This window comes from Chionomys nivalis, chromosome 18, assembly GCF_950005125.1.
Source record: "Chionomys nivalis chromosome 18, mChiNiv1.1, whole genome shotgun sequence".
NCBI classification, from domain to species: Eukaryota; Metazoa; Chordata; class Mammalia; order Rodentia; family Cricetidae; genus Chionomys; species Chionomys nivalis.
The window spans coordinates 31543589-31560863 of NC_080103.1; the positions used below are offsets into that span (position 1 = coordinate 31543589).

Consider the following 17275-nt stretch of genomic DNA (forward strand, 5'->3'; position numbering starts at 1 on the left):
AAAAGGTATGAATGGGTTTTTCTTCTGTTATTAAATCGTCTTCTGCTTATCATAACTGAACCTAACTACCATCTACTGCTTCCTGCAGAGAGTTCTGAGGGCTGCCAATTTTAACAAGCAGAAGCTGAGGAAGTTGGGAAGTCCATGGGCCCTGGTAGGTAGAAGACTGACCTCTAGTCAAGCACTTTCTACTCTAAAGATGCCAGCCTAAGAAATCATGACCCGCAAAAATTAAAAAATATCAAGTTCCAGAGAAAAACTAGACTTTCAGAAAATGATGTTACTCATCCTTGACAGAAAAAGCTGAACAGGTATGAGAATTAACCTCTCATTAAATGCTGGACAAGCACATCACACTACCCATAAAAATACACAGAACAATGACACAGCAAACAGAACTATCACAACCAAAAGTTACATTTGAAGAACTATTAACAATACAGATAAACCTACAGGAATAATAGCAAGAAAAAAGAAAATTTAGCAGTTACACAGTATCAGACCAATTAGCCAAGAACAAAAAGCATAGGGATCATAAATGCAAGATGGAAGAAATCTGGCTTGTTGAAATCATTTTCTTACACCATCAGAAACTTATTTAAACAATTATTTTTATTTCAAGAATCCCTACAAAGAAATTAAATCTGAAAGGAAACACTAGTAAAGACTAGAACTATGTAGTCACAAAATCACTGCTGGGAAAAACTATTAAAGTAATTAAAAATGATTAAAGTCCATATAAAATTGCAAATACATGTATATGCATATCATACACATATATGGTCTTTATTTTCATTTTCTGGCATAAAACTCTGAAAAGTCCTTATAAAAATAATACTAATGAGATTACTGATGGCTGGAAGGCTCAAGGCACGTTCAGGATAGCAGCTGGTCACTGGAGGAAGACCAAAGATGAAGAGAGGAGGTAAAGGTTAAGTTGATCACCAACAGTCAATGGTTTGATCAAACATGCCTATGTAATGAAGCCTCCAGAAAACACTAAAAGGACTAGTCCAGTTTCCAAGGTTAGCATGTAGATTCCCAGACACAGGAAACCTAAAAAAGTTCTACAGCACTTCTCCCTCACCTTGAGCACCTCTTCACCTTACCATTAATAAAGTTTTAAGTCCTTTTCTTTAGTAAATTAAGTGAACCCAAGAAGATAACTGTGGGAACTACACATTCCAAGCAATGGCACACAACCAGGGGCTTCTGACAGGCATACTAAAATGGAGAAAAACTTGAAGACTTGATTATTGCTTTTGCATACAGAACTAGCAGCCCACAAAATAGGAGAAAATCTTTACCAACTATACATCAGACAAGTGTCTATATATAGAATTTACAAAGTGCAGAAATTATATACCAATGAAATAAAAAAAACCAATCAACAAATAACAAAGAATGAACAGTGTTAAAAATAAATATGTCCAATAACTATCTTTAAAAGTATTCAATATCACTAACAACCAAAGAAACACAAATAATAACTACTTTGAATACCACCTCACACCAGTAAAAATGACCACCATCACCAAATCTCTCTTTTTCCTTTCACTTTTGGTAGGGATGCAAACTAATACAGCTATTGTGTGGAAAACAGTTTGGAGATTTCTCCAACAGTTAACAAAGAACTACCACATGACCCAACTCTTTCATTTCTCATCATATACCCAGAGAATCTGTACCCCCTGGTTACAGCTGCTTTGTTCATTATAACAAAGAATAGGGATTAAGCTAGCTACCTATCAACAGACGAATGGATAATGAAAACAAATATTTACAAGTAAAATAGAATACTAAGTTATAAAGAAAAAAACTAAAAAAATCTGTAGAAAAAATGGACTTGAAATATACAGTATTAAGCAGGATCACACAATCTCAGTAGGGGGAAAAAAACCTGCATGTTCTCTCCCATATGTGAAATGTAGTTAATACATGCTTATGTGTAAATAAATGTACATGTGGTTAAAGTAACATGCTATAGAGAAGAAAGGCTAAACAGGCCTGAAAGCAGGCAATGAAACATGAGTTATGAAAGAAGATAAATATAAAACAATTTTATTTCTAGTTCTATTCTGTCATTTTTTTTTGTTCTTAGTAGTAGGTAAGTGTATGAAATATATTTGACACTGAAAGTGAAAAGTTAATGTGAAGCTCCACATTAAAAACAAAAACCAAAAACAATGTACACTCCATTAATCAGGAGAAAACAGTAACAAACAAACAAATCACCAGACTAGCAGAAATGAACACACTACATACTTAGAGTACCAGTAAGAACTTGCTATGTAACTCTTCTACGTTAATCTGAGACATAAATCGGAATGAAACACTGGAAATAGTCTACTACTACTGGGCAAAGTTAACATACTCAAGTCTTAGTGCACACTTTTCAAAAAACGGTCAAACATATACCAGCACTGTTCAACTTCATAAACCTTATCCCAAATATCTACCAAATGAGATAATTTGAACATTTTCACAGAAGAGCTCTCCACAGTATTATGCAACTCCACATATAATTTAGCTAATTACTGAAATCATCACTGAATGAAAACAGAAGTCACAGCCACAGTCAGATGTAATGGCTCACATTGGAAATCTCAGCACCCAGGGGCTGTTGCAGAAGGACAGCCACAGGTTGGGGGCCAACCTGGGCTACATAGTGACTTCTAAGCCAGCCTAGACTACAGCGTAAAACCCTGCTCCCCACCCCCGAAAAAAAGACAAATTATAGAAAACATATGGGCACATTATTTTCATAAAATGAATTACATTTGTGCACTTGTGTTCCTAAGATCGTAAGTATCTGGGAGAATTAGCTTTTGGATCCTTAGGGGGGCTCAAACAGGTGAATGCTCATAGCCTGTGTATGATGTGGCATAACTGCTTACAGCCTGGACACATCTCCAGATATACAGTAAGTCTCTAAATTACTTAAAATATTTAATATAAATTAAAATACATAAGACAATGTCAACAGCAGAGATAATACATTGTTTACATTAAGAAAGTCTTCACACAAACAATTTGGAGGTAGTATTTTCAATCCAAGGTTACCTGCAGGCAGAACATAAGCCAATGAACATGGAAGACCATATGTTAACCTTTTGCATTTACATGACAAACATCAAATTGGAAAGAGTAAAAAAAAAAAATCTTCACAGCACACCTATGTTAAGATACAGAGGGAAATAAAACCTGATACAGGCATACACCTATATGGTAACATTCATATTTTTAAGTGGCAGATAAGGGTCTAATTATATTGTCACAAATTAATTATATTAAAGGTTCCAGGAAGAAAACAATGAATAAAAATATGCATTTTAATAACCCCAACAAGTCACTTCTGTGAAATAATCAAATAACAAGAAAAAATAATCAGAACAAACTACAACCAATACTATAGATTAAGACATCATATCATACAAGGCCAGGTATAGGGATCACAGGTAAAATGGCTAATAGCACAAGCCTGATGACCAGAGTTCAGATCCCCAGAACCCATAATTAAAGGTGGATGTGTGGAGCCCCTAATCTGCAATCCCAATGCTACTACAGCAAGACGGAAGCTCTAGACTGGAGTGATCCTCAAACTTCCAGGCCAGTTAGGCTGAAATAAAATAGAAATAAGAGAGACACTGCTTCAATAAAGTGGAAGGTAAGAAATTCCCAGAAGCTGTCCACTGAACTCCACGTGCACAACCTAATATATGTGCCCCCCATAAATAAGTATTTTTAAAGCTGTCACAAAATTATTTCATAAGCAACAGATACAACTTGACACTACATAAAATTTGCCTATGGTCATTTCTCCTACCCACCAAGTAAGACTTATTTATAAATTCATTTTTACTATTTTATGGGTGTCTACATGCATTTATAGCACATAAGTACACAGGTACCCACGGGTTATAGAAAAAATAAGTTGAATCTTGTCTTAGTTCCTCAAACAGGGGAGGAGGAACCTGCAAGCAGAAGGTGATGGATGGCCATGGAGAGGTGCTGCTTACTGACTTACTCATCATGGCTTGTTCTGCCTGCTTCCTTATAGAGCCCAAGACAGAAAGCTCAGGTTTGGAACCACTGCCATGGGCTGAGTCCTCCCCCATCACTAAGTCCTTTCCCCCCATCAGTAACTAAAAAAATGTCCTACAACTGGATCTTATAGAGGCATTTATCTCAATTAAGGTTCCCTCTTTTAGGATTAACTATAGTCACCCTAAAGTAATACTAGCAGGACACATCCCTGGAGCTGGAGTTATATAGCCTGACAAGAGTCTTGGGAAGTAGACTTGAGTACTCTGAAGAGAAGCAAGTGTTCTTAACTTCATCAATCCAGGTCTAAGATTTGTTTTCTAAAGACAATATATACACAATATTTTTAAAACAGGAATATGCAAAGAAAGAAAACATGAGACCATCCTCTTTCTGGCCAAAGGAAAACTTCAAAACAGTAGACTGAAAATCTGTTTCATTCCTTCAACATCATCCTAATACTGATTTAAATGCCCATGAAATCCACTGCAATATGAATTCTAAAATACATCCCGTTTAGCCAAACACAGATATTTTTAATGAAAAGCATAGTGAAAAAGAAAAATGCAGTCAAGTTCAACTGTTTTAAACAGATAAAATTTTGAAATAGATTTAAAATGAATCATAAAGGAAATCTAAACTTCAAACACAAACTTAAAAACTTGGAAGTTTTTGGCATAGGAAGTAGAAATCACAAGCTGAAAATCTGTTTAATCTTCCTCACAGTAAACAAATCCAAATTAATTCTGTATTTGAATACTTTCTCACCCACGAGAGTAGCAATACTTCTAACTTTTTCTTTCCTGAGACTGGGACCTGGGGTTCACCTATATTCCACATGGGTTAACCAGCAAGCAAGCCCTTGGGATCCTACTGCCTCCCCGACCACCCACTTGAAACTACAGGCACAGACTATAAGATCTGTTCTTGCTATGAGACACTGGCATTCATATTTCTGGATAGTAAACAAACCCCCAGACAAAAACATTTAGGAATATCTAGTAAAACTGTATTTGTATTACACATTGACCAAACAATTCTTGTTTAGGAGCTACTCTAAAGAAATACAGCAATTTTTTATACTAGCAATTGTAGAAACAGTGAAAGACTACAGAAGGCAATGAGAATGTTTCTTTATTAGACATGTCCTCTAAGGAGATATATGAGATATATAAATCATTTAGTAAAATGTCAAGATATAAACATTATGCACACTGTGCTACTTTCTACATATTGTGGGAAGGAAAATGAATGTATAACCTCAAATATAGTGGATGAGTTGAATAAAACAATTAATGAAAATATATGTAAGAAGGAATACAACACAGTAGGCTAGCTAAGCTTCTCTGAATGTAGGTTGCTGTAGAGGTCATTTCTTTACAGCTTGTTTCAGAGAAAATTTAAAATTTTTTTACAAATAAAAACAAATCTACCATTAATTTAGTGGTAGAACAAAGAGAGTAATTTCAATAAACTTTAAAATTCAATGATTATACTATGCTTTTTTGTATCATAGAGACAAAACATGACTACAAAAATAATAAATCATATTAAATGTGTAGTACAATATAATACTGCTTTAAAAAAACAGTGTTTTAAAAAGTTATTGTTTTTTGAAGTGCTATGTGTGGTATACCAAGGTTAGTATTAGCAAACGAAGTTTTTCAGGGACAAGAGATACAACCCAAAGGGGCTGGAGTAATGGCACAGTGTTTAAGAGCACATTTTTTGGTAGAGGTCTGGGGTTTGATTTCCAGCATAAGAGTCAGTTCACAACTGTCCATAATTCCAGGTCAAGGATACGTGCACACGATACACAGAAATACATGTGAGTAAAACACTGACACGTATAAATAAATCTAAAAAAAAAAAATCAAATAAGAAAAACTATAACTTTAAATACAAACGAGAAAATAAGAGATCATAACATATTTCTATCAAAAAGTGCTAATGTTCACTGAAGTAACAATCTTAGAGCAAATATCCCCTTGTCCCCCCATTATTGCAATTTCTAAAGAATATTTTCCACATCTTGGACACAGAGACTTTTTAACAGCATGGTAAACTTTAAAACAAATTTTCAACGACATTATCAAAGTTACTGGTATTTGAAGCTCCACCTGCTCAAGATGCAATAGCATTTCTTTCTTTCTTTTCTTTTTTTTTGATTTTTTGAGACAGGGTTTCTCTGTGTTAACAGTCCCTAGCTATCCTGGCTAGCTCTTGTAGACCAGGCTGGCCTCAAACTCCCAGAGATCCACCTGCCTCTGCCTCCCGAGTGTTCGGATTAAAGGCACATGCCACCAACACACCATTTACAATAGCATTTTAAAAATAGTCGCCACAATGGACTAGAAGATTAACATTAAAATGCCTGATTTCATAATGGTAGTAACAATTAAAAAGAAGGAACTCACACTAACTACACTGGAGGTCAATCATCAGAAAACTGGAATGGGGGAGAAGCTTATGAGACCCAATCCCTCCTTCCCCAAGGGAGTATTGGCAGTTAATGGACTGGGAGAGGGCTCACTTTCTACAGTGGTATAGGCACTGAAAAATTGTCCATAGTGCAGTAAATAACCTCCCACCCAGGCTCATTCAAGAAATCCCAGGTAAACCAGTGGGTTACACACACACACAAATAAAAGGAGGGTTACAGCAGAAGAGGGAAGGGAAGAGGGAATGAGAACAACTATGATGCATTTTATACATCCCTGAGATTATCCAAGAATTAAATCCAGCCTACTTCCAGTTTTAAAATGGTGTGTGGCTAAAAATTCATGGGCAAAGTTCTTAAAGGAATTTTTACTGCTGTGAGACAATGGTCTGTACCCTGACACTTATATTTTAAATAAACACTGATGGGACAGTAGCCAGGCAGAAGTAAAGGCGGGGCAACGAGAATTCTGGGATGAGGGAAGTTTCCGACTGTAATTGTCACCTAGTCACAGAGGAAGCCAGACACAGAGCAAGCAAGATGTGACCACCTCACTGAAAAAGGTACCAAGCCATGTGGCTAGTACAGACAAGAATTATGGGCTAATATAAGTTATAAGAGTTAATAAGAAGGCTGAGCTAATAGGCCAATAAGTTTATAATTAATGTAGACCTCTGTGTGATTCTTTGGGACTTAATGGCTGCAGGACTAGGTGGGACAGAAACCTCAGTCAACATTTTATAAACGAAGAGAAAAAATATAGTATTTTCACTATACCAATAAAATTACATATTATTACTAAATGTGAAATGATAGGAGCATTCTGTAACGAGTATGTAACACCTTACCTTATTGATAAATGTTAATGATAGAAATGATAGGGATCATATATACAAGATATTCTTGCTAAAAATTAAACCTGTATTTGATCGTCTCATCTAATCTACATATTCACAATCAATACAGAAAATATGAGGAACAGAAGAAACAAGGTATATAATCAGCAGAATACTGCAGAATAGAAATTGTTCAGATGACTCAGATTCTCTAAAAATGAGTTATAAGAAGGTGTTAGGAAAAGAGATTTATTGATAAAAAGAGACCTAAGAGACATTAATCAACATGTTGGCTTTTTTTGTCCTTAATATCAAAGGAAAACTACCCATGATATTAAGTTACTGTGAATTTTATTGTATAAAAAGAATGGTGTCAATATAATCAATAGATCATTCTTCACTTTTGATGTATTTTTAAAGAAAATTACAAAAGAATTCAAGATCAATTTAATATAGACAAAATAGGGTCTCTTTGTGTGGCAAAATTTTAACAGCATTCTTAAAAAATTCTGAGCAAGCAGTTCCTCCTGTAAGTTTGTATTTTAATGATAACATCAGAAACTATAGGAATCTTCAACCCATAGCTATAGTATGAGACTCAGCACAACCAACTTTCCTTCAATTATTGTGACAACTTCCATATACATATGATATTTCCTAAGAAAATGTTTCAGTGTTTTCCTTTCAAAACATGAACTCTCAAAAACCAACCAATAGCTATAAAACCTACTGGGACATCCAAAAGTTTGTAACTGCCTTGTATTGTCAAAGTTAAATCTGTGTTACGATTTGTAACTTTTCTTAAATGTTATCCTACTTCATCCGGTTTATTAAGTGGGAAGAAGAATCAGAAAGTAACAAAAGTCACAGTGATCAAGTTGATATTACCTCTTAAAACATCTTTTTACCCAGAAGTTCTCCATCTTTTTAATTATTACATCTCATCTGCTACAGAGAACTGATGCGAACTTACAGAATTTACAGAACTGCACAGAGCCTGCATTCAACTGCTGTATTCTGTTCTCTGCACTTTCGGTTAACTGGGTGGTAGTGTACACAGAGACTGACAGAGTTTGGGGGTCGGGGGATGACTAAGTACCGCGATTTTTTTCTATTAAAATAAGGTGCATTTAACAAATGTGTGTATGCTTATCACACCAAGAATATTCCTTTATGTTTTGATTCACTTTATTTTCCTAGACTGAGAGAAATCTATTGATCAGTAAGTACTTTTACAGTAAAAAAAAAAAAAAAAACTAAAACTATTAAACTTAGTGCTAAAACTGAATTTCTGCCCATCGACACATGGATTTGTCACTGCTTCAATGTGTACTGCTGTGTTCTTCCTGTCTCTCAACCCATCTACTACAAAGAACAGCTCACAATTTCCTGGAGCATACTGTGATCCTATCAGTGTGGCACTTACTTAAAACCATCAACAGTTTCCCAGGAGATGTGATCCACCTAAAGACTAATCTTTTGGATCTCCAACAAACAGGAATGTAGTGAAATAAAATTAGTATTTATCTTTTTAATGCTAAATCGTTCATGGATTATAAACAAATTAAAGCTCAAGACACTTCCACAATAATTAAGTATTAACCGAGTTATCTACTACTTAATATGCACACTTAATAACGAAGAACAATCAAACTACTTTAAAATCCTATACTCAACAGAGAGCTGTCATTTAATAGAGATTATGCAATAAATTGAAATTTTTGAAATTTTAAGAAAAAAATTCTAGCACAAAGTATACACTATGGCATTACATTAAAAGAATAATCAAAATCTAAAAAATAAGCAAACAACTTTGTGAAACACATACCTTATTAAAAATCAATTATATTCAACTACTATCAAAAACTATATGCTTAGCATTATTTAATAACTCATTAAAGAGGCCAATCATGAGGAGTTCAATAGTCACAGTAGAACCTAAACTTTTGAGTTAGGAATATGTAATTTATAATACTTTTAAAGAAAAATCCAATTTTATTTAAAAAATTAAGCTACTTTTAACAACACTTTATCAGCACTAGCACTCCAGTTATAATTACATCTTGATTTTTGGTTAACTCACTAAAAAAACAACTTCTAAAAATCTGGCCATACAAGTCTGCATCCAAAGTTGCTGTATTAAGTAGCTACAAACAAATGAAAAGCAACAATGAAAACTTAAGAGGACACCATAAAAGCATCACTAAGAAGAGATACATAGCAGCAAAACCATGTTTAGAAAAGGTTTGTGTGTGCTAAGACTTTGTCAATTTGACACAAACCAGAGACACCAAAGAGGGGGAGCTTTAAATGAAAAACTGCTCTATCTGACTGGCCTATGAGCAAATCAAGGAGGTTTTTTCTTTGATGATTGACACAGAAGGGTCCAGCCCACTATGGGTGGTGGCACATCTAGAAAGGTGGTCACAGAATGTAACAGAAAGCTGACAGAGCAAGCAATGGAAAACCACACAGTAAGCAGTACTTCTGCATGGTCTCCGCTTCCGTTCCTGTCTTGAGCTCCTGCCCTGGCAGAGATTATAACTTGTAAACATCCCCAAGATGCTTTTTTCAGTCACAGAAATGGACAAGCAAATAAAACCACCTGGTAGAAAAAGCACATGCCTTTAATCCCAGGATTTGATGAACAAAAGGGGGGGGGGCATAACTGTGAGTTCTAGGCCAGCCTGGTCTACATAGTGAATTCTGAGACAGCCAGGGCTACACAAAACCTTTCAATAAAAAAGAAGGAAAAGTATAAGTTAATATGAGACAAAGGCAGAAGGGAAAAAGTAATCAATGAAAAAGACAAAAACGTGATGAAAACTTCACGAAGTTGACCACTTTGAGAACATTAATAATTGGCAATCAAAACAAAGTAGAATAAAACATGAATAACGAGTATTAGAAACCAGAGAGTTCAAGTGATTACGGGTTCTAAACCATTGGTTCTCAACCTTCCTATTAATGCACTTTAATACACTTCATCATGTTGTGGTGACCCCCAACCATAAAAATATTTCGTTGCTACTTCATAAGTAATTTTGCTACTTATGAATCATAATGTAAATATCTGTGTTTTCCAGTGGTCTTAGGTGACCTCTGTGAAAACCCCCCAAAGAGGCCCTAACTCCCAGGTTGAGAACCACTGTACTAAACTATCAAAGTACAAAAGGGACTGGAGCACAGTGGACCACAACTTTAACCCAGCCTCATTTGCTGGCAGCTCTGTGACCTTAAGACAGGTCTGGTCTACACAGCATTTTAGGCCAACAAAATAACAGTGAGACCTTACCTCAAAAAGAAGGAAACAATATAAAGTGTAACAGAGTCCAACGAACAACTCCATCCAAATATATTCACCAAGTCTACAGAAGATCAAACTATAACAGTTACCCAAGAAGAAATAGGTAGCCTAAATAGCCCTACTCTATTAAATTATGCAGTTTAAAACTTCTTCATAGAGAAAACAAACCCGAGACCTACAGAGTTTCACTTTGCAATGACTTCCTTCCACTGTTTGTTCTGTACAACTTACAATTCATAATTTGGGAAGAACACGGTAAAACTAACAACTCTTACCAACTTAATATTTACTGGCTATCATAGGCAAGGAAAGAAAAAATGGTGCCCAAACAGCCAAGAGGGAAAACTAAGTACAACAAAGGTAAACGTAAAAATTCTGTTAGAATCTAAAATAAACGCATCAGATTTACAAGGTGAATTAAATTACTAAAACTATTTTCATTGCTACTTCATAATTTTGCTGTCATGAATCCTAATATATGTTTCGAATAATCTTAGGTGACCCCTGGAGTCACGGCCCACAGATTTAGAACTAATGATTTATAACAAAAGAAGCTGTGAATACTTAGGGATGAATCCAATCTTCCCCCCCCCAATTAATAATGTATAAAACTTTACAATGAAATAATAAAGAACAATGCAAAAAAATTTAAAAGGCCCCTGTGAATGAAAAAATAAACTGTATTTTGTCACTGACAGGAAAATTCAGTATTAAATTGTCAGTTTTCCTCAAATTACTTAACACATTCAAGTTAAAATTCTAGCATGCTTTCTTTGAGTCAGGGGCAAGAACAACTTTGAGAAAGAACAAAGTTGGCGAATCAAGGCAACTTGATTTTAAGAGTCAGTATGTATGTAACTAGTAATTACAACAGTATGCTTTTGGCAACTAGATAGATAAAAACCGGTCAACAGGAAAGAGTATAGAAATAAAACCATATATAGGCAAATATTTTGTTGTTGCTGTTGTTTTGCAAGACAGGGTTTCTCTGGGTAACAGTCCTGGCTGTCCTGGAACTCATTTTACAGACAAGGATGGCCTTAGACTCAGTGAGATCCGCCTGCCTCCGCCTCCCAAGTACTGGGATTAAAGGCGTGTGCCAGCATACAGGCAACTTTTTGTAAGACAACTTGTTTCTGACAAAGCAACAGGTTAATTAATAAAGAAAATATTATTTTTAGCAAATGTGCTGGAAAAACTGATGTCTACATATAAATCGAAATTTTCATTCCATGCTTTGTATCCTTTTAAAAAAGTTTTAACTTCTGATTTGTGGGGCTCTTGACTTTTTCTCCCTTCTTCCTGATTCTCATGTTGTTGTCTATATTTTCTTCACCATCTTTTCCCCTACTTCCTTCTAGGGTTTTGTTTTTATTCTAACAAATATGGAAAGGCACTTAAAACCAATTTCATCTTAAACACAGACAAGATTTAAGTATTAAAATAAAATGAAAACTCTTAGAAAACAAAGAAGTCATTTTACTTCAGGTTAGAAAAGGCTTAGATAGGACAAACTGCACCATCCATAAATGAAAAAGTTGAGGAACTATAATGGAGTTCACCATAGCTACTACTTTTCAAAGCATTGTACAAAGACTGCAACGAGACGGAAAAAATTGTACAGGCTATTAATAAAGAACATGTCCAGAGTGAAGCCTGTCAAAATCCAAAAGTAAAATATGAACAAAAGACTTCAACAGATACAAGTCAGGTGTGATAGCTATTAGTTGTCAACTTGATTACACCTGAAATTAACCAACACTCAAGCTGCTGGCCACACTCTAAGGGATTTTTCTTGGTTAGTTCATTGAAGGTGAAAGACCCACTTTCTGGTGGCAGCCTATCTGAAGGACATGGAGGAAAGCAGCTTTTGCTTTTTGTCTGCTTACCCTCAATCCCGATGGCAAGTTCATATATCCTGGAGGCATTCCTTCACTGATATTAGAGCCTGCTTCTTCAGGATTCACACATTTACACAAGACCAGCTGGGAAAGCCAGCCTCGTGAACTGAACAACCATTGGTTTCTTGGATTTTCCCCCGGGACACTGCCACTGTTAGATTAGCTGAACCACAACTGTGGTAGTTTGAATGAAAATTGTCCCCACAGGCTGATAATGAGTGGCATTATTTGTTGGAGAAGGACTGGCCCTGATGGAGGACTGTGCCACTGGGGGCAGGCTTTAAGGTTTCAGGCACTCAAGCAAGGCCCAGTGTGTGTCTCTCTCTTTCTGATGCCTGCCAATCCAGATGTAGAACTCTCAGTTCCTTCTCTAGCACCACGATGCCTGGAGGCCACACTGTTCCACCCTGATGATAATGAACTAAACATCTTAACCTTAAGCCAGCCCCAATTAAACCCTTTCTTTTGTAAGAGTTGCCATGGTCATGGTGTCTCTTCACAGCAATAGAAACACTAAGACAACAACCTATAGACTATCCTAATAAATTACATGTGTGTGAGTCTGTGTACACACACACACACACACACGGACGAGAAAGAGACTGATTCATTCTATCAGTTCTATTCCTCTAGACTAGAACCCTGACTACAATACACCAGTCACGGTAATGCAAGCCTTTTAATCTCAGCACTCAGGAGACAAGGAAGCAGAGTCAGGCAGATCTCTAGTCTAGTTGGAAGGCCACCCTGGTGCACACAGTAAAACCTTGTCTCGAAAAACCAAGAGGAGGAAGAGGAGGAATCAACAACAGCTGGCAAAAGGCACACTGAAAATGCTTATAAGAGATTCCACACAGAAGTACATATTAAAACCACAATTAGATTATCACTTCACACCCACTAAACACTAAAAAGCATTGAGAAGTCTCTGGAGGAACTGAAATTTTCATACCCTGTTGATGGCAAGATGGTACAACCACTGTGGAAAAGAGACTGCAGTTTCTCAATTAAGCATATGCCAAACATATGATTCAGCCATTCTTAACAATGGGCCCCAAGAGAAATAAAAGCGTATGTCTACACAAAAATGTGCAGAAATGTTCACAGCAACCTTTTAATACCCCCAAACACAAATGCCCACCAAAGTTTTTAATTACCAGGTAGTATAATACTACTAAGGAAGGAGTCGGGGAGGGAACAATCAATACACATGTGTAAATAACTTAAAATTTTCTGTTGCGTGTAATAGGCCAGAAGACCTCCCCTTTGGATCCCATTTGTTTAGAGTTCTAAAAATGCAAATGACTCAGTAATGCTAGCAGATCCCTGGCTTCTATGGGAGAGTAGAGAGGACTACACAGGGGCAGGATGGCATTTCTAGGAGTAACACGAGTTTCTACCTCGATTGGAGTGGTGGCTTCACACGTGTGTATAAGCAAAACATTGCATACTTTAAATACAGGCAATTAGATCATATACTGAAATATTTATTTAACCAATGTTCTAGAAAAGTATATAAAATTTTAACTTTGCAAACTTTTATATAAAACAACCTTTTAAAATGGGTAGTATATTTATTGAATTTTCTAATAGTTTCTCCTTAAACTTGAATACTAAAAACTGGTAAAGCTAACATATCCTATCCAGGCAGTCTAGCCTAAATCTCCTACCTTTTTTCCTGACTACTAATGAGGTTTTGTGTGTAAACTTAACTGCTAATAACAGACCACAAACTTATAGTCACTTTTACAAAATACCTTGTATCATTTATTCTTTTATGAAGTTCACAGAAGCCATCTATTTGGATAAAAACTACATATCAACACATTTTGTACTCTTGAGCTATTACTGACTGCAAAGCTCTTAACTATCTCAACTTGGAAAATGACTGACAATAAAACTAAATGTTCTATACAATGTGAACTCAAGAAATAAACAGAAAACACAGTAACATCTACTAGTCATAAAAATTAAGCCATCACAAACTCAATTTTTTTAAGAGCCAAGAGAAATATTGAGGGTCAACCTCAGTAAACTAGGAATATTAATAATTTTCCTACAGGTACTTATATATGAGGGGTTTTATATTTATGTTTATAATATGGTTGAGGGGGAGGAGAAATGTCCTTATTTCAGGCTTGGGCCAAAGCTAAAAGACAAGGAATATGCCTAACAGGGCAGACAGACTTACAAACAAGTCTGTAATACACCAAGACAAAAATCTCTGTCTTCCAGGAAGGGCCAGATGGTAAGCAAGCATGGAGTCAACTGTAAGGGTTGAGCATTTTTCCTACCCAAGAAGCAAGTACAAACCTACCGCAGACAAGACAGCTGAAAGTACTTGTGCGACTCTTTCTGGCGCCAGGGCAACCAATTTCCAATGGGCTTCATCCCTAACACGCACATTTCGCTTTAATCAGAGTCAAACTATTTTAAACTAACAAAGTTAACACTACTTAAAAAGTTCAAAAAAAAAACTTATTATGAAAGCCTACAGTCATTTACACTATCCAACTGCATAGTTGTCTATAGACTGACTTTACAAATTAAAGGAAACGATTTTAACTGGGTTTTGTTGTCAAAGCTAACTGAAATTCTCAATTCTTTGTAATGATAGTATATTCAACACGTCTAGTTTCCACTTCACTTCCAAACACCATCTCCTACCTTCACACCAACAGCAACCTCAGTGACAATTCTGTAAAGGAAAAAAGAACAGGGTCAACCTCTTATTCTTCTCACGGCCACTGCTTAACTTTAAAACTTTCAAGGTCTTTCAGAAATCCTCCAGACACTGGCAATAAAGTTAGAAAACAAATACAGAGATGCTCAGTGATATGTTTTAAAGCTATTATCTACCTGGAGTTTCAGAAAGACCTTGAAACATGAGCTGTTTCAGTTTAGGCTAATTTTTAAGAACCTTTAGCAGCAAGATAAAAATCCAGAACACTGCGCCATTCCTACAGTGCTGGAATACGGCGGACGTAAGCAGCATAACTCAAGTTCTTTGGTAATCTAGATAGAAGCTGGGAATTGGAAAAGACGAATTTCTGCTCAAGTTTTGCCACCAATTGTTTGGAGGGAATTCAGACCATGTCTGAATCTTCATTTCACGTGGAAAATGATTTCCCATTAAGGTTATCTGTGGCACGATTTCTACTTTCTGTTGTTACTTTTCATTAACTCTTTGAAAAAAAAAATCAGAAAACGCTAGACTGGTAACGAACTTAATAAACTCAGATTTGACTTTAGATTCTTCAGTTCCTGACACTCATTTTACTAACTGTTCATGTTACCTGAGTCTCTTTTTAAACCCCCTTCCCCTAAATGAGCCGTGAGTAGTATCATATTTTTACCCAAACCTATGCCCCCTTCTCTTAACAATGAGTTGAACTGAGTCCTCAGAGATGTGGTGTTAGCAGGGGCGCGACTCTGGTCCTCATCTTTTCTCACAGCTCTCTCCTCACTCTGCATCCTATCTTCACGCCCAGGCTCGCAAAGATGCATCACGACTCTTCCATATTTGATTGGGTTTTCTTTTAAGTTTTTCCCCCCAGAAACTAACCAAAGTAGCTTTAAAGGGAAGAAAGAAAAAAAAGCCTTGTGTGGAATATCTGTTCTTTTCTCTGCCACGGCTCGGTGGCCTTTGCCCATGTGATTGATGTTACCTCAAACACTTCACGGGGTTTTGTTTTGTTTATGGTTTAATTTCTTGGCCCTGTGGGCCGAGCCTTCACATTTTTTGTTGTTGTTGTAAAGGCATCTCGATGGCCTCCCGCCCCCGCTCCCAGACTCGGATGAAAACAAAGGAGTGTGACATGTGCCCTCCTCCCTCCCGCCGCCACGCGCCCTCCCTTTCCCCGCGGCTCCCATTCGGCTCTCCCGCCGCGGTGGTTCGGGCGAGGCCGAGGATGGCGGGCCTCGGGCTACGGGCTTCCGCACAGGCCTCCCCGGCGCTCCCAAGTCGCGCTCGCGCGGCCGCCGCCACCCCAGGGTTCGGGTCCCCCCGCGGCGTCGACATGGCTCCCGAGGGGGCAGGGCCGCACCGGGCTTCCCGCCCCATCCCCCGCCGCCCGGCCCCCACCGCGTCCCCGCAGAAGCCCCGAGGCCTCCCCGGCCTCCCGGGCCCGGCTGCGGTTCGCGCTCGCCGCCCGAGCCGCTGAGGGAAGCCCGGGGAGGGGTGTGTGTGATGGGGCGGGGGTTGGGTAACGGCGGCGCGGCCTGGGAGGGGCCGCCCGAGCCCCGCTCCCAGACCCGACCGGGATCCCAGCCGCGGCCCGGACACCCTCCTCTCCCTCCCCCATCTCCTCACGGGCCCCGGTACCTACCCGTCCATTGCCGAACCGGACAAAGCTTCGCTCCCAAGAACCGAGCCACGCAGCCAGCGAGCCACACAAGCGGCGAGAAAATGGCGGCCAGGGCCCGACGGAAATTGCCGAAGGTGCCAGAGCGCACGGGGCAGCGCGCGGCGGCGGAAAGAGCCGAGCGCTCGGGCGCCCGGCGGCGGGAGACGAGCGGCGGGGCACAGGGACCGGGGGGAGTGGGCGCCTCCGCCTTTGGCTGCCTCCGCCTGCCCGCGCGCCTGCTCCCGCCCTCTGCGACGTACCTGCTGCAGTGGCTGGCTGGGCGTCCTGGGTTCCCTTCTGTGGGCGGTGTGAGTAGGACAGCCTCCAGCCTGCTTGCACCCTTATGCCTCAGGCTGGCCCGGGCTGCAGGATTGCTCCTAGGCAGCCTCCACTTTACCCTT

At 38.3% G+C, this 17275-nt stretch overlaps 1 protein-coding gene across 4 annotated transcripts in view; it reads right to left on the reverse strand.

Moving 5' to 3' along the window:
• Ptbp2 (polypyrimidine tract binding protein 2) overlaps nt 1–16970 on the reverse strand; it is a 66161-nt gene extending 49191 nt beyond the window's left edge. For 2 of the 4 annotated variants that reach the window (XM_057792969.1, XM_057792968.1), the window contains exons 1-2: nt 16857–16970; nt 15196–15226 (exon numbers count right to left, since the gene is read on the reverse strand). In XM_057792969.1, coding sequence (XP_057648952.1) covers nt 15196–15226; nt 16857–16864 — 39 coding nt within the window. In that variant the 5' untranslated portion in view covers nt 16865–16970. The remainder of the gene's footprint in view (nt 1–15195; nt 15227–16856) is intronic. The other 2 variants (XM_057792971.1, XM_057792970.1) reach the window with 1 other exon arrangement.
• Between the last annotated feature and the right edge of the window lie 305 nt (nt 16971–17275).